Source organism: Stegodyphus dumicola, chromosome 5 (genome assembly GCF_044657685.1).
Source record: "Stegodyphus dumicola isolate Sdum_Otavi_A_Nest chromosome 5, ASM4465768v1".
Taxonomy (NCBI): Eukaryota; Metazoa; Arthropoda; class Arachnida; order Araneae; family Eresidae; genus Stegodyphus; species Stegodyphus dumicola.
This window is the reverse complement of record NC_140772.1, coordinates 120105739-120125527: the sequence shown is the minus strand read 5'-3', so window position 1 is coordinate 120125527 and position 19789 is coordinate 120105739. Positions and strand designations below refer to the sequence as shown.

Sequence of the window (19789 nt, the reverse complement as noted above, 5' to 3'; positions counted from 1 at the left end):
TTTTATTTGCATTAAATTAATCTAATCATGAAAATTGCTTTTTCCACATAAAATAAATAACTGTGCAATTTCGTTTTAGATACGTAAATTCTCTTTTATATTCAAATAATAAAATTATTTCTTTGACTACCACAAGTACTTGAAATTAATCTATCCAAATCATAATACTTAATTTAAAAAAAAATCCTTTCATATGAAACAAATAACTCTAGTTTTTCTGTTTGTCTTAAATCATGTAAAGTTTCTGAATATTACACTGCTGGGTTAAAAATTTAAACAGCATAATATTTCATTTAAACTCCCGTTGAATAACTGTTATTACATTTACTAACTACATATAACACTGTGTCAAGAAATATAGTATATAATTCATTCGTTATCTAAAAATATAGACTTTAAAATAAGTAACAATTCTTTATTTTCTTCATACATAAAAATATAAACAATTCATTTGTAATAAGCATGTATAAAAACACATAACTGCATAGATTTCTCCAAAATACATTTGCATTTTCGATTTGTTTTCTCACAAACGTATGCAAAATAAAGCGTTTATGGACATTTTAAAACTCTAGTAAAATATTTTGGCAGTGTAAAAAGAGCTTAATAAAAATATGTAAGTTTTACAGTAATTCATGTTCATTAAAAATAATGTTTGAATAAAAAAGATTGCATGTCTGAGCAAAAATATGTAAATTTGTCGAAACGTTTAATAGCAAACTATGTTATTCAAATAAACTGTAAGAAAGAAAAATTTGCTTTGAAGTTGGTATAAATATAAGGATGAAATCCCTTTGCAAATCTGCATTCAATTGAATTTTTGACTTTTTCTCAGAAAAGATTTATTTTATAACTTCCAAATTACATGCCGTATAATTAGTCACGCTGTGCATCCTCTGTTAAATTCTCTTTGAAAGGAGGTGTTGTGCTAGCGTTTGTTTCTGCACTTGAGTTATCTATCACAGTATTTGCTATGCTAACAGTCTTGTGACTCACTATATCAGGTTCATTATTTTCAGTTTCCGGTTTATATTGATCACTTACATCATATTCTATCTTTCGAAAGAAACGATTAATGTCTCCATAACTATAGTTGGAAATAATTTTATCATTACCATCAGAGTCTTCTTTACGATTTTGAAAAGCACCTACGCTATCGCGCTGATCATAATCTAAAGTATATTTCTGAGGCAATAATTTTAATTTACTTTCGTCTGTAATTTCACCTTCTGGATGCTTTTCGTAATACGAAATAAATTGACTTTCAGCAACTTCTATACTTTCTGCTGATTGTGTTTCAGCTGGTACTTCTTCCTCTGTCTCTCTTTCTGATTCTTTCTCGACAGATGAACTATCCTTTTGTGGTTTTGTTTCGGAACTGCTACTGCCAGCTGCAGGTTCTTCAGTCTCTATAGACTCTGCTTCCTCAACCTTTTTTCCTTCTGCTTCTGCTGATTTGGCACCTTTTGATTTAGTTCTTTTGGCTTCTTTCGCTTCTGAAGATTCCGAGGATGAGCTCTCAGAAGAGGACCTCGATCCTGACGAAGCTGATAGAATTGATCCTGCTTTCGGGAAAATTGCCTGAGGCGGCGGGAAAACATTCTTACCTGGGACTGGGAAAGATCTTACATATCCACTTATAGGATAGTTATATCTTAATCTGCTGACGACTTGCGCTGGTGGATAGATTATTGAAGCTGGCGATTTTGAACCCTGTATTGGGATAATTCGCCTTCTAATCGCAACTGGAGTAGAAGAAGGATTTGCAGGTATTAAACGAATAAAACCGTTATTCGTTTGCCGAAGCAATATCGTGGCAGGTCTAGAGTATCCGTATGCGTTCGGCTTAATTTGGGAATTTAAAACATATGATCCATAAGGATAATTGTTTATTCTAATTATGCGCATAATTGGTTGTGATTTTACAACGGGTAATGTCTTTGAAACTACAGGAGCAGCTATTCCTTTTAATGGGAAAGACGAAATTTGGGGATTAAGAGGACATGGTTTATCGTTCATCACTTTTCTAATAAGTGGAAGTGGAGGAAGAGGTGGTAGGTTAGGAGTTGGTAAAAGATTTTCGTTATTAATGTAGGTTTTCGGAGGAAAGATGGGAGGTACAGGAAGACCTTTATCAACTATTATCGTATCCGATTTTTGTGAAATACCTGGAGGTGGCGGTAACGGAGTCTCAGATTTACCGATAATCGTTTGATCAGAAATGCCTTTTGATACTGGCCACATATTAACTGGAATACTATCAGTTATGCTTTTTCCAACTAGCTGTACATTCTTTAGTGAATCAGTTTGAACGACTGTTGGAGTTTGATCAATTAAAACTTTTCCACTTGGAGCAACAGCAGCTGGCAAGGCTGACGTTTGAGGCTCAAATCTTGGAATAAGACCATCTTGCTTCAAGATCCATGTCTCAGACACATCAACAGGCGAGGCAATGTCAACCGGTATACCTTTCATTGATCCTGAGTTCTCGAGAGCTGGACTCCCTGAGACAGGAACTGTTATAAACTTTCCAGTTTGCGGAGATGTTGGTATCCATATGTGTTTTACTTGAGATACAACTGCATTCTTTCCAAGTATGTACTTGGCATCATCAGGAATAACATCACCTGCTGTTGCAGGAGCTATTATTTGCTTTGGGCTTGTGATGTCTGAAGTTTTAAAGGATGAAGGAAGTGGAAGAGGTGCAGCTGTTTTGGATAATACAGGAAGTGGAGGTGGTGGCGGAGACTGATACATATCTTTGGTTATTTGAGGCTGCACAATTTGCTTAAACGTCTGTGGAACATCTACAGTTTGCTTAATAGGTTGAGGAATGTCTACTATTTGTTTAACAGTTTGTGGAACACTTAAAGTTTGTTTAACAGGTTGTTGAGTATCTATGGTTTGTTTGATGGAAGGTAGCTCATCTATTACTGCTGCCGTTTTCTGATTCTGAATTTGAATTTTATTTGGGGATTGAATCCAAATTTCTTGAACAACATTAGCAGGTGGTGGAGGGGGAAACTGATTTTTCTGAGAAGACAGAGATGAAGGAATAAAAGGAATTGATTTTACTGATTCTGATACAAATTTAGGGCTCGTTTCTTGGTTAATCACTTCAACCACTCTTTCAGTTGGTAGTGGTACTTGCACCAGCCTTTGAGGTAGATATTGATTATCAGATCCTTTGGTCAGAACCCATATGTCACTATTTCCTGTAGATGATGGTGCATCAGGCATTTGGTTTCTACTAGATGTTGGGATCATAAATGCTTCATCCGGTAAAGGAGTAGCTACAGGTCCAACAGCAGGTAATCCATTTGAATAATACCTATCAAATGCCTCTGTTGAACTGGGATAGTCAACCGTTTCATCAGACTGATTTTCCCGAATGAACCACCTATAACCAGAAATAAATCATTTTACTTTAAACGTATCATTAAATACTAAAATAACGTATTGTATATTAAGATAGTACTTTCAACTAGTGCTGTAAAGTTTTCATTTTGTTTGGACAGAAAACATCTTTTAAATTTAATAATGTCTAAAATTAAAAATGTAACACCAACAAAGAAAAAGCAGCCATCGTATGTTTTTATTAAATTAACAAATTAAAATTCATATTTTTGGAACTATTTCATGACGTGATATTGAAATTAACTAAAGCATCGAAATTATGGGTTTATAAGCTATGTGATGAATTTTTGATTAGATCGTGGGAGAGATTGGTTTTAAATTTTTGCGGGCATGCCAGAAACTTTTATTGACATTAATAGCAAAATTTTATGATTATATCTAGTACTTTATAAACAATACACACACACAAAATAATCCTCAAAATAATTGGTGGTTTTACAGCAACATGAATCAGGGGTAATACTCATAAACTTGCATTACTAGTTTCCTGGACTAGGTCTCCTAGGACTGTATTCATATGCATAATTTTGAAACGACTGGGTTTAATTATAATGCAGAACCATTACAGAATGGAAAAATTTAGGATAGTAATAAAATGTTGAAGCAAGTCAACATAATGGAGTTTAATTCATTCTTATTTTAAATTTCAGTATTCCTATCCTGAAATGTTATTTAATGCGAAATTTCTTTCATTTTATTACTACTAAATACATTTGTATTATTACTCTATTATTATCACATTGTTATTTCACAAAATAGAAAGCTGAAGAAGTGTTTTTCTTGTTTACTTAATTTAAGAAACATATCGTTTAATTTCGAATCAAATTTTGGCTTTTCCATTTGCATTTTATTTCAATGTTCTACTCTTAATGTAATAAAAATTTAAATGTATAACAACATAGTGGGGGGATTATTCATTTTTAAATTAATTTTTAGGTATCCCTATTCTAAAACATTATTTAATGTGCAAGTGCTTTCATTTTATTACTACTAATTATATTTGCATTATTGCGCTATTGTTTTTATATTGCTATTTCAGAAAATAGAAAAGTTAAAGCAATTTTCTTACTTAATATTAATTTAGAAGTCAAACAACAAAAATCAGCGTTATATTTTCAAATTTTCAGAGGACTAGTTTCGATGAATTTACCGAACCATCATCCTCAGCAGCAAAATGGATCCATTTGCGCTTTTGCAGCTGAGGATGATGGTTCCGAAAAACCATCGAAACTAGTCCTGTGAAAATTTGAAAATATAACGCTGATTTTTGTTGTTTGACTTCTAAATTAATATTTATTCGGCGTGTTATTGCATCTTAATTAGTTTTCTTACGTGTTTGCGTAATTTGAGAACCACATCATTCAACTTCTTATAAGATTTTGGCTATTTAATTGTCTTTCATTTCAATTTTTTAATCATAAAGTGAAATATTACATCTAGCCAGTTTACTTTTGAATTCTAAATTGCACATTTATGTATGACCTATAAATCTAGAGATGAAATCCATCAATTTTCTGAATTGATTAGTATTCCTTATTAAAGCCTGTGATCTATTCAGAAAAAAGCATATGATTCATTTCGACTATTACCTGTCTTAAGGATTACGTTAGAACTTCACAGAACATTTTGCAAGTAAAAGTGGCTATTTTTTGTAATGCATGGTAGTGGGAACAAAAATATTTTACTCAACCTGCCTATTTCTCTGATTTAATTACAATCATAGTGGAATTAGGACAGTATAATGGTTTTCTCTGCGCATTCCCATATAAGGTCTTTTCAGAAATGTTTTAGATTTAGTATTTGTGTAAATCAAAAATCTAGTTATCTGCATCTTTTACTTATAGAGTTTTAAATTCATTTTTTTAACACCATATGATGCGTTGCAATATGCTTCTTTCCAATCATGCAAGAAACGCATATTTTTTTCATTCATGTGGAAGCTAAGTGACGAAGCTAACGTAATCAGTTAATTAAGTGATACAGCTAGCGTAATTAATCCAAAAGAAATGGGACCCTCGACCCTCGTTATCTAAATATCAATTATAAACAGTAGCACTTATTTTTACATAATCATGTAGAATATTCGCTAATCAGCACTGTGATTAAAAATGGCAAAAAGAAAACTTTCAAATGAAGTTGTGATGTATTTTTAACTCTGAAGTACTTTATTACGTCTTCCATAGTCTTTTATTTTTGGAAAAACTAATAATAGCTTTTATTCCTTCATGAAAATCTGAAAAAAGAATAAAAAACCAATTTACTTCATGCAATGAAAAATCATATTTCAATCAAATTGGAATTAGTACTATTACGAATTCATTTTAATTAATAACCCTAGATGAATTACTTATAAATTAGCCATAAGTAATAAAGTTCAGAAATTTTAAAATTAACAGCTGTTGCAAATAGAATCCAAAGCTGTCTAAGGATAACCTAGCTAACGTAATATGAATAATGAATGATTTATAATTAAAATTAAGAATAATTTATAAATTGAAAAGCTTATATTTACGTGTGATTAAAGTTGTGGAATGATAGTTACGTGATTCTCGAAGATAAAAATTAGATGTTGATGTTTTATGCATGTTTAATGTAGATAAAATCGTTTTTACTTGTTAAATACACTAAAAATACATTTTTTCTTCATCACACGATTGTTTTATGAATTTTATTTAAGGAGCATACAGATTGAGGACCTTAATACATACAAAAGAAGTAATAAAATTAAATTATTTGCATAAAAATCTTAAATTCATATCAATTTAAAAAACATTTCTATGGTGACGGCTAAACCCAGTTTTACCCTAGGTCATTTACAGATATTCGCGCGAGTAATCGCTTTAACTTTATTTTCTTTTGAGATTTACATAAAGAATAATCCATTCCAATTTATTTCATTTCACTGGAAGGGTGGCTTACCCAGGGTCTGAACGTATAACCATCAAAGGCAAAAAATAATCATGTGAGCAGTAAATTAAAATAAACAAATTTAAGAGGTCGTGTTGACACTTCATATAGGCGGTTAGGAGTAGCTAAAGCAAGAAAACAGCTGATCATGTCTTGAAATTTGGCGATTTGTGAGGAAAGAGGCATATTTGTTTATAATTATGCAAAGGTGATTAAAGAGTCGTTCACTGGTTATATATATAGAGTTAATTGACATTCGCGTGATTTAACTTCATAAGTGCTTTGAAATATTCAGAGTGGGTGATACAATTATGTAAATAGCTCTGAGATTTATATTATGCTTACGATTTCTGGTGATATCTGTTGTTAATTAAATATGATCTGTTCAACTAGTACAAGTGTCAGCCATTTTTTATAACTATATAAAAATTAGATTATTCCATTTTCATATTCTGAGAGAAACCTGACCCACAAATGACCAAGTACATATGAAAGTGAAACGCTGATAGTTCGAATCGAGCTCATATCTGGCAAACAACTTGGCTGTATTGGTCGTTTTTACAATTTTCGTCTAGCCAGTTTTCCTTAAAAAGCCTTCAACGAAGGAATTTCTCCCCTTAAAATAAATAGTTCTAGTCAGTGTTACCATAATGAACTGAAACAAACTAAAAGATAACCAACTCTTTCTGTCAAATGCCTGCCTTTAGCAATTTTTTATGTACTCGAATAAAATTCTAAAGATTAACTACAATTTATTCTTATAAGCTTTTTATGTACTTTTTACTGAGAAATCAAGTAAAATCTTTTAACGATAGACTTTCGTTACGCCGTTCTTTCAGATAGCGACAGCTGACTTTTTAAAAAATGTTTTGTTGAAAGAGAAACAAACTGTGACCAAAGGCATCCATTTTTAGTCCAAAAAGGATATTTTGTTTGGAGCAACGTAAACCCCATGGGTTTTGTGCCAAAAAACACCAACCAACCAAAACGAACATTAATCTCGAATGGGATATTAGTCTTAACATGGCATTTTGCTTCGTATATTTTTTTAAATTGTTGTCACCAAATATTATCACCCTGTACTATATTTAAAGAAATTACATAATGAAAAATCTGCATGAATGTATGCATGTTGTTAAAAAGCAGCGCTACCTAGAGCCATCACATTTTGAATAACGTAGTTGTCGTTACAGCAACCCGAACAGTATAAAAGTACACTAAACTTCGTAAACCCAAACAAAGGCACCTGGAAGCCCGAATTTTTAATTTTTTTTATTATCTATTTCTTATTTTTTAAAACTTTAACGAATTTTTGATTAACAAACTCAACAAAGCGAGCAGTGGGAACAGTTCATGGAAAAAATATTTCTATCTCCCTCAGCGCACTAGACAGTCTATCAGAAATTCTAAAGATATGCTGCTTTTAAATATTGTGTGATTTTGCTGTTGAGTCGGATTTTAATTAATGTTGAAGTACAGAGTTACATTAATGAATTAATGTTGAGTCGTAAGCTGCAAGAACGTGATATTTAATAAATAAGCACACAAAATGATAGTACTAAACAGACAAAAAAAGGTGCGTAAAGCCACCTTTAAAAAAAGAAAAAAGGTGCCTGGAATTCTAAACGTATTGCTGCTTTTAACATTTTTGTAGTTTTTCTAGTGAATTGTAGTTTTTAAGTGTAAAGAAAACTGGGCTTGATAACAAAGCTAAAAAGACAAAAAAAAAAAAAAAAAAAAAGTTTAGTAAGAGGGAGTGCAGGGCAGACTGGTAGACTACGAGCTCAACGAGAGTGTTAAAAAACCTTAAAAACCTGTTTGAGTGACTGTAAAAAAATCTAAAACCTTTCAGATTTTTCTTTATTTGGTACATTCTAATTGAAGACGTATATTAAATTTAAATTGTATATTAAATTCTAATTGAAGACGTATATTTAAACTATAGGGCAAAACTCACTTGCAAATGCATCTCGCAGTGAAATTAGGACTTGATATTTTTTTACTTTTGTTACATGTTTTTTTTTAATCTAAACTTTTATGTAATCTTCATGAAGCAATAGATCAATTTGATAAAACTCATAAAGCTTTGATAAGTTAAATAAAAATCGTTTCAGAAATTTATGTAAAAATTTCTCAGAGATCTACGAAATTAATAGCGAGTGTTACTCTAAGTCATTAAATTTGTTCTCGAATATTTTCGTGAATCCGAGCATTAAATTATAGCGTGGTATTTATTTTATAGAAGTATAATGAATAATTTACTAGTGAACTTTTGATCTAGGAGATAATTTAATATGTCACATTTTTATATTTACAGAACCCTACGCCACTCGAGGCTGAAATTACTTTTATAAAATACTGTGCCATATTCCGAAAAAATTTGCAACTTAAAGCCCTGTAGAATGTTACTAATCCCTGGTAAATGGGAGTCACAGATGTCCTAACTACTAACACTTCGAATAATTGAAATAATTAACGCGCAATATGAGAAATAATATTAAAAGTCATGTTTTCAAATCATTTTGCAAACTTTGGAAATCTATATTACTCTGATTTCTGGAAAATATATAAAATTTATATTTGTACATTTTGTAAAAGCAGTTGAAGTTATCTAACTTGCAAAGTATTACATTTATTATATGGAAAAAATACGCTGAAAAATCAATTCGTTTTCCATAATTGATGACATCTGAAAATTAGCAATATTTCTGAGAATACGAATAAACGGTTACAGCCGAAAACATCGCGGCAAAAACATCGCGGACGAAAACGTCGCGGAGAAAACAACGTAAGGCGAAAACGTCGTGCTACAAAACATCGTGGGAGAAATCATCGCAAACAGAAAACATCGCAGTTCTAAAACATCGTGGTACAAAACATCTTCGTCGAAAATAAAGCGGTTCAAAAACTTCGCAGTTTAAAAACATCGCCGTCGAAAATATCGTGGTAAAAAATAAAGTATCTACAAATCATCGCATGACGATAACATCTCAGACATGCTTTTTTCAGGCTTTAATAACTGTAAATGGATATTCCTATAATGATTTGTGAGCGCAAGTGATGTAAGGAAGGATAATTTTTACTTTCACATTTTTTTATTAACTAATAAATTTTTGCTGAAAACATAAGAAGGAAACTTAAGCATAGAAAATTAAATGCAACTTAATAGATTATACTTTTTATGAAAAATTACCTGTAAAATCTTTATAAAAATTTATTTATTAAAGGTCTTTCTTAGTTAACTATGTCGATTTAAAATTCTATTAAGTGCTATAAGTTGCATTAATTTTCTATGCTTAAGTTTTCTTATTTTCTCAGCAAAAATTTTATATTTAATAAAAAATATGAAAGTAAAAATTATCCTTCTTTACATCTTGCGCTCACAAATCATTATGGGAATATCCATTTACAGTTATTAAAGCCTGAAAAAAGCATGTCTGCGATGTTATCGTCATGCGATGATTTGAAGATACTTTATTTTTTACCACGATATTTTCGACGACGATGTTTTTAAACTGCGAAGTTTTTGAACCGCTTTATTTTCGACGACGATGTTTTGTACCACGATGTTTTAGAACTGCGATGTTTTCTCTTTGCGATGTGTTCTCCCACGATGTTTTGTAGCACGACGTTTTCGCCTTGCGTTGTTTTCTCCGCGACGTTTTCGTCCGCGATGTTTTTGCCGCGATGCTTTCGGCGGACACCGAATAAAAATCGATACTAAATATTAGCTCTTTAAGGTCATCTTAAAATTTTATGGTTTCACTGTAATGAAACCATCCACAGACGACCACTCATGGTTTCTTTTCTTCTTTTATGGACGTACTGCTTCTACGAAAGTGATTTACAGTACCAAAGTTACATTTTGTTCAAAGTATAAAATATTTTCTCCTTCCTTTCTGCATGCTTTCATTGTATAACGGTAGCACACTCTGCGCGTATTCGAGAGGTTCGAGTTCCAGCGAGGCCACTGCACATTTTTCAGGTCTTCAGCATCAGAATAACATAATGACTCTACAGTGGGGCAGAACTAAAGGGTGGTGGATGATGATTCTTCACCACTAGGATTTGGCGATTGGGTTCTCTAATCCCCAGTCACCCTTTAAAAGGGGGATATATAAGATATTTTCTCCCTCCTTTCTTCGTGCCTTCGTGGTGCAATGGTAGCACACTCGGCGCGTATTCGAGAGAGAGATCCAGGTTCCAGTCCCGCAGAGGGCATTGCTCATTTTTCGTGTTTCCTGATTCAAAATAACCTAATGACTCTACAGAAGATACTTTGGATACTTTCAGAATGACAAATTTTCTTTTGGGAAGATGATCGCCACGCGATGTTATTTCATTCCAGATTAAAAATCTAAACGCTTTTTGATTCACTATGTACGTACATTTTACAGAAATTACAAGTACTTGAAGCAAACTAACTTTGTACACGATTTTCCTGATACATGAATGGCCGGGCTAATTAGCGTGAAAAACTGACGATCTTCTTTGAGTTGAATTAGAGTTTAGTTCAATACTAAATCTGAGAGTTATCGCATTCGTTAATTATATACTCGATGCATTCTTATTTTCCCTTTGTTCCACGATGGCACACTATTTTGATGACTAAATATTTTTTCGAAGTTTTAGAACTTCGTCTTTCCTGGTTTAGTCATAAACACGCTGCTGCTGTCATACTGTCTACGATTTCCTTTTCGTTTGAAATTTGATAATGAAGGTTATATTCATTCTCATTTAACTTCACCCTCTCCAGAGACACATTTCTGTAATCTTATCTCATGGTATTCTAAAAATCTTGCATTTCTAAATGAAACTATTTCAAAAGCTGCATCTTTTTTCCATGAGCATTTTTTCCTACGAATTGATCCGAGTTGAAACAAATATCTCGCGTAGTAAGCTCCTCATTTAATTAATACTAAATATTTCGTAAATAATGCTAACTTTGACGAAATTACTACTAATGATCTTCAAAGCGTTAGGCTTCAAATGCAAAAGGAACATAGCGAGTTAATCAGCATTGCTGATAAAGATGCTAAAGTTATTGAAAGAATTCAAGCACTAGAAAAAAGAATTTTTTCTTTAGATGCACAAATTGCCAACGCACAAACAAAAACTTTAAGTGTGAATAACACTTCGCAAAATCAACTCTAAAGGAGCTTAAGCACTAAAGCGCTCAAAACGAAATTGCAAAGATTCAGGGGGTTACACTACTTATAGAATTACACACAAAAGAACAAGTTCAGATATGGAATATGAGGCTTCTGCGCAGAAAAGCAAATTTAAACTCAGATAATCAAATGGATCAAGATACCGTTAAAAACGACACTGAATTTACACAGCCTAGAAAAACTGCTGGACACATACCACCCATTGTATTATCAGATTTTAACGCAAATCAGGAGTTTTTAAAAGATAAAATAGGAAAACGCGGAGTCAAGAAGGTCGAGGAAACCTTAAAGGCGACACACTAGTTACAAGGATGGTAAAGTTATACAGCTCGCATTATTCCTGGTGGAATGTAAACGAAACCCTGAGGGAAAAAGAATATATGCTATTAAATCATTAAGAGCTTTAGACGTTTTCGTAACAAATTACAAAACCTGGCCAGGTCCTGTGCAGAACCGCAAGTGTCAAAGGTAGGGGCAACACATGGGATCTGTGCCAATATAAAGAAAGGGCAGGAGCGCACGAGTCATAGCTATAAGCAAAAAAAAAAAAAAAAAAAAAAAAAAAAAAAAAAAAAAAAAAAGGGAAGAAAAACCTGGGCAGCTTGTGGTCTTTTCGGAGGCCCGCATGTTTCGTCTTATAAGGGATGTGTTAAACTCCCAAAAATATCAAAAGAAATAAACCTAATCCCAATCAATCAAAATCTGAAAATTCAAAAATGTTTAACTTAAATGAAAACGATTTTCCTGTCCTTCCAGGCTCTAAAAAAGAAGCTTTTAAAGTAAATTCTACTTAGAAAAAACAAAATGAAACACAACCGAAAGAACCCTTATTCTTTGATTGGCTGAAAATTCAGTTAATTAAAGCAGAAGAATTTTTATACAATTTAAAAAAACTAAAAGCATAATGCAAAAATTTGAAATAAGGCATGGAAGCCTTTGTTTATTTTATAAGTCTCAATTATGACTTTTAACGTCCAACAGAGAATAAATAATATAATTGCAGCTACCAACGGCTTTTTGAAAAGTGTCATTTTTTTAATCCAAACGGGGTAGGACGTCAAACCCATGAAGTAGGGAACTACTTAGACAAAAAACAAACAGACGTCATGTTATTAAATGAAACTCATTTAATACCACACGATGAGCTAAAATTTCAAGGATATACTGTTATTAGGACAGAAATCATAATATGGGCGAAGGGACTTCCATTCTAATCAAGAATAATTTAAAACCTTTCATATGTCAACTCCCTACTACGAATCGCATTGAATTTACTTCAGCACTGATTTATAGTTCGACGAATGAAGCCTATCTTTTTATCATGATTTATCACCCACCAAAAAGTACTCTGTCCACTCAAGCTTTGAATTTGCTCACTTCCACCAGCTATCCTACAAATATTGCAGAGGACGTAAATGCTAAACATCAGTTATGGAACTCGCGTAATACCAACGATTAATAGTAGAATACTCTGCAGTTATTTCAGTAATAGTAAACTCAGGATAGCGGCTTCTAGAAACACCAACTCGTATACATACAAACAGACAAGGAGACATTCTTGACATGCTTAAGCATATCACTGCGACACCTTTATTAGAAGTAAAAGTCCGATACTTTTCATATCAATTTCGACGTTTATGGGATTTATCCACTCCTCAAACAGAAAAGCGTCAAAGTAAATTGGACTAAATACTCAGAACAACTAGTGAATGCTCCCTGTAGTAACAGTTACAATCATTCTCCTGATATTGAAAGTCAAATTTATCTCCTTACTTATGAAATGCAGAATGCTATCAAAAATTCTTCCTATGCATTTAATACGTATGTCACCCGGTCTACTAGAGTTAAAGAGATAATTAAAAAAAGAAATAGGAAAAACAAGCAATTACATACAAATTACCCTAATCCTTTAAATAAACGGCATGTGAATTATCTTAACAGAAGAATCTCTAGCGAAATTCAAAATTATTGTTCTGAAAATGGGATTCTCTGCTAGAAAATTTAGAAGTACAACCAGGGACAGTTTGGAGGATAGCGCGTTCACGTTGAAGTGAACTGATCAATAGTTTAACACCTAATTCATCACATGGGTCAAACCCACCAATCAGAAAGTGAAATTCTTAATGCAATGTCAGAGCTTGCTAATGTAGTCAAATCACACACCCCTCATAACTCTGAAGATGAAGAGGAAATGAAGAACTCAGTTTCGTTTATTAAATATAGACCTACTACTAATTTTATCCCATCTACTTCTCCAAGAAAAGTAAAACAGATTATCAAAAAGCTAAAACAAGAATAGCCAAAGGTTTCGATGACATCAATAATGAAGCGCTTAAAAGCCTCACCACGAAGATGTGTAATCTTATTGACAAATATTTTTAATGCGTGTATTGGGCTCAGTTACTTCCCGTAACAGTGGAAGCATTCTGTCATTATTACGCTTCTTAAGCCAAGAAAAACCCTCAGAAATACAATTAGCTATAGACCACTAAGTTTTCTGTCTGCCATAGACAAAGTGTTTGAAAGAGTATTGAAAAAGCGTCTCGCAGATCATCTGGAACGTCTTAACTTGATCGACAGTGCCTAGTTCGGATTCAGAAGTCACAGTACAACACATCAAATTTAAAAGTTAATAGAATATGTTGCTGATAATTTTAAGAAAAAGAGAGGAATTGCTGCGTGCTTCCTTGACTTCGAAAAAGCTTTCGGTCGAGTGTGACACGCAGGGCTCATACTTAAGTTCAAGAATTTTCTGCTACCCAACCAGTTCTATTCAGTTAATGATGTCCTATTTAAAAAGAAGGACTTGAAGTCCGATGCAGTGATTCTCTTTCTGCAGAGAAAATAATTTGCAGTGCTGTTCCACAAGGCTCGGTCTTTAGGATAGAGTCTTTTCAACATTTACATAAATGATCTACCAAATAGACTTGAATCTAAGATACTGAAATATGCAGATGAGACGGTGATACTCACAAGTTCATTTAACCTCCAAATTGCAATCAATAACCTAGTTTAAAGTTAATATCATAACCAAGAGGTGTGCGGATTGGAAAATTAAGCTAAAGTAAATGCTGTATTATGCTTTTTCGCAGATACAGAAGAGGTTTTAATGTTCAAATAGAATTTAAAATTTGAGACAACATTATTCCTATCACAGACTTTTGCAAGTATTTAGGTGTAACAGTGAACAAAACTCGTTCATTCTAATATCACGGCAGAGAAATATTAAATAAAGCCATTGCAGCCCTCATGGCTCTTTATTGCATCTCAGGACGGAAATCAAAGCTAAATATAAAAATCAAAAGGACATTGTATATTACTTTAATTCGATCGATCCTTTTTTGTATGCGTCTCGCATTGGGCGGCAAACAATAAAACTGAAAGAGCAAAAATAGATGTTTTTCAAAATAAAATTCTCTGTTCCATAGTGATAGCCATGGTACATGAAAAATTCACAAATTCACAGTGATCTTCAAGTTGAAACAATGCACGAGCAAATCTTAATCACCGCGCATAACATTTTTGAAAATCTCGCCTAAAAGTGCAATTCAGGAGCTCATGAATTATGATCCAAGCATACAAAATGTAGCCAAACTTCCTAGAACGATTCAGCACAATGTTTCCTGGAGGAATGCAAATATGTAAATAGTCAAGTTTTGTGCAGCTTCTGAACTTTGATTCTCTGGCAGAGCAGGATATGGACTTTGCATACTTTTACTATAGTTTTATCTTATTTACTACTCCTTTAATTACCTACTGAGTTTTTGAAAGATTTTGTGTTTTTTATTAAAGAAATTAGCAAAGTATTGTGAATTAACATAACTGCAAGAATGTGAAGGCTTCTCATTCTTCAAGAAAAATCACATGTTCTTCATAAATTAACTCAACTGACTAGAACAATTAATTTTGTAAATAGAATACTTATTATTAGTCGTAAATTTTATTAATTTTGCTGGACTTTGTGTTCTTGTCAGTATTTGTAAATATTAAGTTAAATTGAAATTTAGGCAAATTTACAGATGAAGATGCCTGTTTACTCGCCAATAGTCACGTGACCCCGAAGTGCTCTCTAAACTTAAAATATCTAATACTAGAAGAGTATTTATGTATTGTTCATAAGACTGAAAAATTTATACTGGAAATTAGAGCGATAAATACGACCTAGAAAAAGGATATGCCATATAAGACATTGCTACGCACGAACTCTGAAATTGCATGATTTTGGCACCTTCTGTTTCACATCTCCGGACGATACACATAAAAAAGTACTCTTTTTCTAATCAACGCAAACGACCTAGGCAAAATTAAAATCGATTGGTTAAAGCTGCGTGTGAGCTGAGACCTAAATGCAAAATAAAGATCCAAACAGCATACGTTTAGAATTCCAGATACAGCGTTAATTGTTGGCATAAATTTTTTTAAACCTTTTCTCAGCTTAATATATTTATGTTCAGTGTTCTTATTAAGATGTTTTTATATTTTCTTTTATTTTTATTATTGAAGTTTTGTGTGTTTACTTCACTTATTGAATACTAAGTTCTTGGCCCTTACGCCACATGAAATTCGATTCAAAGCAAAAAAACTTCCAATACGCTCGCGCGCTGGAGATTAAAATGTTTTATTCCGTGCAGTGTTGCCACTGCTCTCTTTGAAATCTTTGACTTTTTTAATCAAAAATTCATTAAAGGTTTACAAAATATGAAATAATAATAAAACAAATTCAAAATTTGGGTTTCCAATTGCCCATGTTCTGGTGGTATGTTCTGGTGGATGAATACTAAGTTCTTGGCCCTTACGCCACATGAAATTCGATTCAAAGCAAAAAAACTTCCAATACGCTCGCGCGCTGGAGATTAAAATGTTTTATTCCGTGCAGTGTTGCCACTGCTCTCTTTGAAATCTTTGACTTTTTTAATCAAAAATTCATTAAAGGTTTACAAAATATGAAATAATAATAAAACAAATTCAAAATTTGGGTTTCCAATTGCCCATGTTCTGGTGGAAGGCTACGTTATTCAAAATTTGGTGGCTTAATTACCGTTGTTTTTGCACAGTGCGAGAAAAATGTTTACGTCCATGCAGATTCTTCATTATTTAATTTCTTTAAATATAATAACAGGACGATAATATTTGGTGACAACAGTTTGAAATGTGATATGCCGTTTATAGTGAGTCAATGCAAAATCCCATTTCGAGACTAATATCCCATTTAGGATTAGCGTCTATTCTGGGCTAATACGTAAATATAGAAGAATTTCTGTCCTGCACAAAATTGTAATTTTATCAAATTATAATTTTTTTTTCCTGGTACGAAGTTTATTATTTCTGTATGAACTCTCTCTCTCTCTCTTTCTATATATATATATGCTATAATACTATTTTCATAAAAACAATATACTAAAGCTAACATGATTATAAATTAAACAGAAATTAGTATTTTATTCATTTCATTTCCGAATTATATCTGAGAACTGAAATGTCGCTTCCCAAATTAACGAGAAATGAACTGCCACGCTCTCTGGAGAAATTTTTGGGTAAGGCAAGGGATGAGAAACTGTCGATTTTCATCAGCTGAGATGCTTTCGGTCGGAACTGTGATGGATCAGAGACAAATAGTCTATATATGCTTTGCATTGATTAAATAATCCAATCCGGCAATCATATATTTTTCTCATTATAAGAAAATAATTTCATTAAATAAAACAATTTAAATAATTTCTTAATACTATATTTAATTCATGATTATATTTTAACTAATTCATGATTAAATTTTTCGTTGGACTAAAATATTCAGTTTTATTAAATCGCAATTCAGAACTCTTACTTTTCTAAGAAATTTATTTTTTACTATTTTTGATATTTTTAAAATTTTTGATATTTAATATATTGAAATTTATTTTTTAAAAGTTAATACCATTGATTTAACAACTTAAGTTTATTTTCAGTACTGGCTTTAAAAGTCATGTCACTGTACTTCGTTTATTCTATATCAAAACCACTGCACTTAATTCTTTGCTTAAGAGAAACTACGGTAAGGCACTGATAAGGTATCAGATTCTTTAAGAATATTTACCTATGTTAATGCGAATTTATGCTTCGTGCAAACATACCCCCCCCTTCATTTAAGCAACTTGCAAAGTACTGTTGCTTCATAATAAAATAATTATAAAATATTTTCGACGATATTTGCCAATACAGGGGGAGATAAGAACTTTATTAAAACCTTAATATTGCACAAAATTATATACTTTAGCTTTATAAAGTTTGATGCATATTGGCCAAAACTGTTACTTAAAAAAATATTTGCAACATCAGATAAATGAAAAAGCTAATGACTTTTATAATTTCGATTTTAGAACGACACTATCAAATCCAATATCTCAGCTGCAAAATACTGGAAAATTCAGTGGTAAAATTTACGACTTTATTTTAATTAAATTCTCAACACTGAACAGAGTAATTCATTTTTGCTACTTAAAACACAAGAAAATGTTGCATACTTCGAAAAAATAAAACCAATATTTCTCTACAGTTTTCAAGTTTACGATGTTGCCTAGCCCATAAAATTTAGAACGATAATGGAAACTTACCGCTGGTTATCTGGTTTCGGATCGGGTTGTAAAAATCCTTCCTCTTTAATCATAGTTTGAGGGGGATTTTGTTGTAAATCATCCTGGACATAATATCTTTGTCCCGAGATATCAAATGTCCTGACAGCTTGACCTGGAATTGGTGGACGGTGGCTAACGTCAGGAAACACTGTGGCCCATGTCACTTGATAGAAAAAATGAAGAATCACTGCCAATATAAACGGTGAAGACATCGCTGTCTTCAACGCTGAGTTCTTTACCTTAACAGATGGCTACAATAAAGGATTTTTCCCATAGAGATTATATATATACTCTTAGAGTGACGCTAGGAAATTTCAAGGATTGGCGCTGGGTCTTGATAATGATTTATTTGGCAGTCCCTTGTTCTGTGATCATATACTGTGAAGGGAACTGTTTTGGTTTAGGGTTACCAGAACGAGAAGCTCGACGTGATCGCCAAATTGGAGGAGATATTCACCTGAATTTGAAAAATGTGGTCGTTTCGCTCAAAGGAACCTCACAGATGCCCGATCATGTAAAAAGGTTTATGGCTAAAATAACTCGTAAATAATCATTTCAGTCTCATCAACATTTCAAAATATAAACAAGAATTTTATTAATATGATTTTGTGCAAAATTTAAGAAGATGACCGTATTAGTACTCTGAAATGATGATGAGACTGACTTTTGACCTGATAGGTAGAAGCAGGAATAATTAATTCTCTGTAAAATAAATTAATTTTGGTCTTTCGGAAATTAAAGCAAATATCTGTTTTTTAAATGGTGCTTTAATCACTTAATTTCGGTTTTTTTACAACTCATTTAATCGTGTAGATTGATTTATTTTGCTGTTTAAAATTATATACTTTGTAAACTCGTGACTAATGTAGACGTGTATATTGTCAATTATGAACAGAGAGCGGTTGCTAAATCAGGATACTTTAATTTGCAGTTTCTGTATTAAACTCCCCTTTCGCTTAAATTTTAATATGCACGAAACATATTAGCAGTAGGCCCACCAGCGGTCGAGCAGTAAAGTAGCTGAACACTGGTAGTTCGGTCTGGGGCTCGTGTCCCGTCGAACGGGCTGGCGTTTTGGTGATTTTTCCCATGTGTAAGGTATATAACAGCCATTTCTATTATAAAATCCTTCATGATGGCATTCTTCTCCATAGGCGGCCCACCAGTGGCCGAGCGGTCACTGGTCGCTGAACACTGGTAGTTCGGTCCGCGGTTCGAATCCCACGAACGGGCTGGCTGCATGGGTGTTTTCGTGGTTTTCCCCATGTGTAACGTGTATACGAGCCAGTTTCCCTTAGAAAGTCCTCCACGAAGGCATCCCTCTCCTTAGGCAGATAGCCCTCGAGGCTCTACCGTAATTAAATAACCTAACCTAACCTAATCTTCTCTATAGGCAGATAGCCTTCGTGTGCTTTGCCGTAATCAAAAAACCAAATCAAACATACAACAATAATTCTATGTAGCAACGTACTGCGCTGTGGTAGCTGCGTGTTTTGTGCGATTTCGGATAGTCAGACCACTCATTATTATTATTATTATTTATGTTTTATGCCCTAAACCACTACACGGAAGGGTGGGATGCTTTATGGAGTACTTTCCAAGGGAAACTGGGTCGTATTAATGCATCACACATGGGAAAAAACTACGAAAATTCCCATGCAGCCAGCCCATTCGCGGAATTCG

At 32.9% G+C, this 19789-nt stretch overlaps 2 protein-coding genes across 4 annotated transcripts in view; one reads left to right on the top strand and one right to left on the bottom strand.

The window, feature by feature from the left end:
- LOC118190582 (sodium-dependent proline transporter-like) overlaps positions 1 to 19789 on the top strand; it is a 258842-nt gene that overhangs the window by 176896 nt on the left and 62157 nt on the right. The gene's annotated exons all lie outside the window — the stretch shown is intronic.
- On the bottom strand, positions 401 to 18438 carry LOC118190577 (uncharacterized). Its single transcript, XM_035361322.2, has 2 exons — positions 18086 to 18438; positions 401 to 3400 (listed from the first exon to the last, which is right to left on the bottom strand). Exons 1-2 carry the CDS (start codon positions 18316 to 18318, stop codon positions 877 to 879), a joined length of 2757 nt encoding a protein of 918 aa, XP_035217213.2. The 5' UTR covers positions 18319 to 18438; the 3' UTR covers positions 401 to 876.

What these genes read in the sequence shown, in the direction of transcription:
- LOC118190577 (XM_035361322.2), bottom strand. Translation starts at nt 18,318, where the DNA reads ATGTCTTCACCGTTTATATTGGCAGTGATTCTTCATTTTTTCTATCAA. An exon ending in CCGAAACCAGATAACCAGCG is followed by an intron (nt 3,401 to 18,085) that starts GTAAGTTTCCAT and finishes TTCTGGTTATAG; the next exon opens with GTGGTTCATTCGGGAAAATC.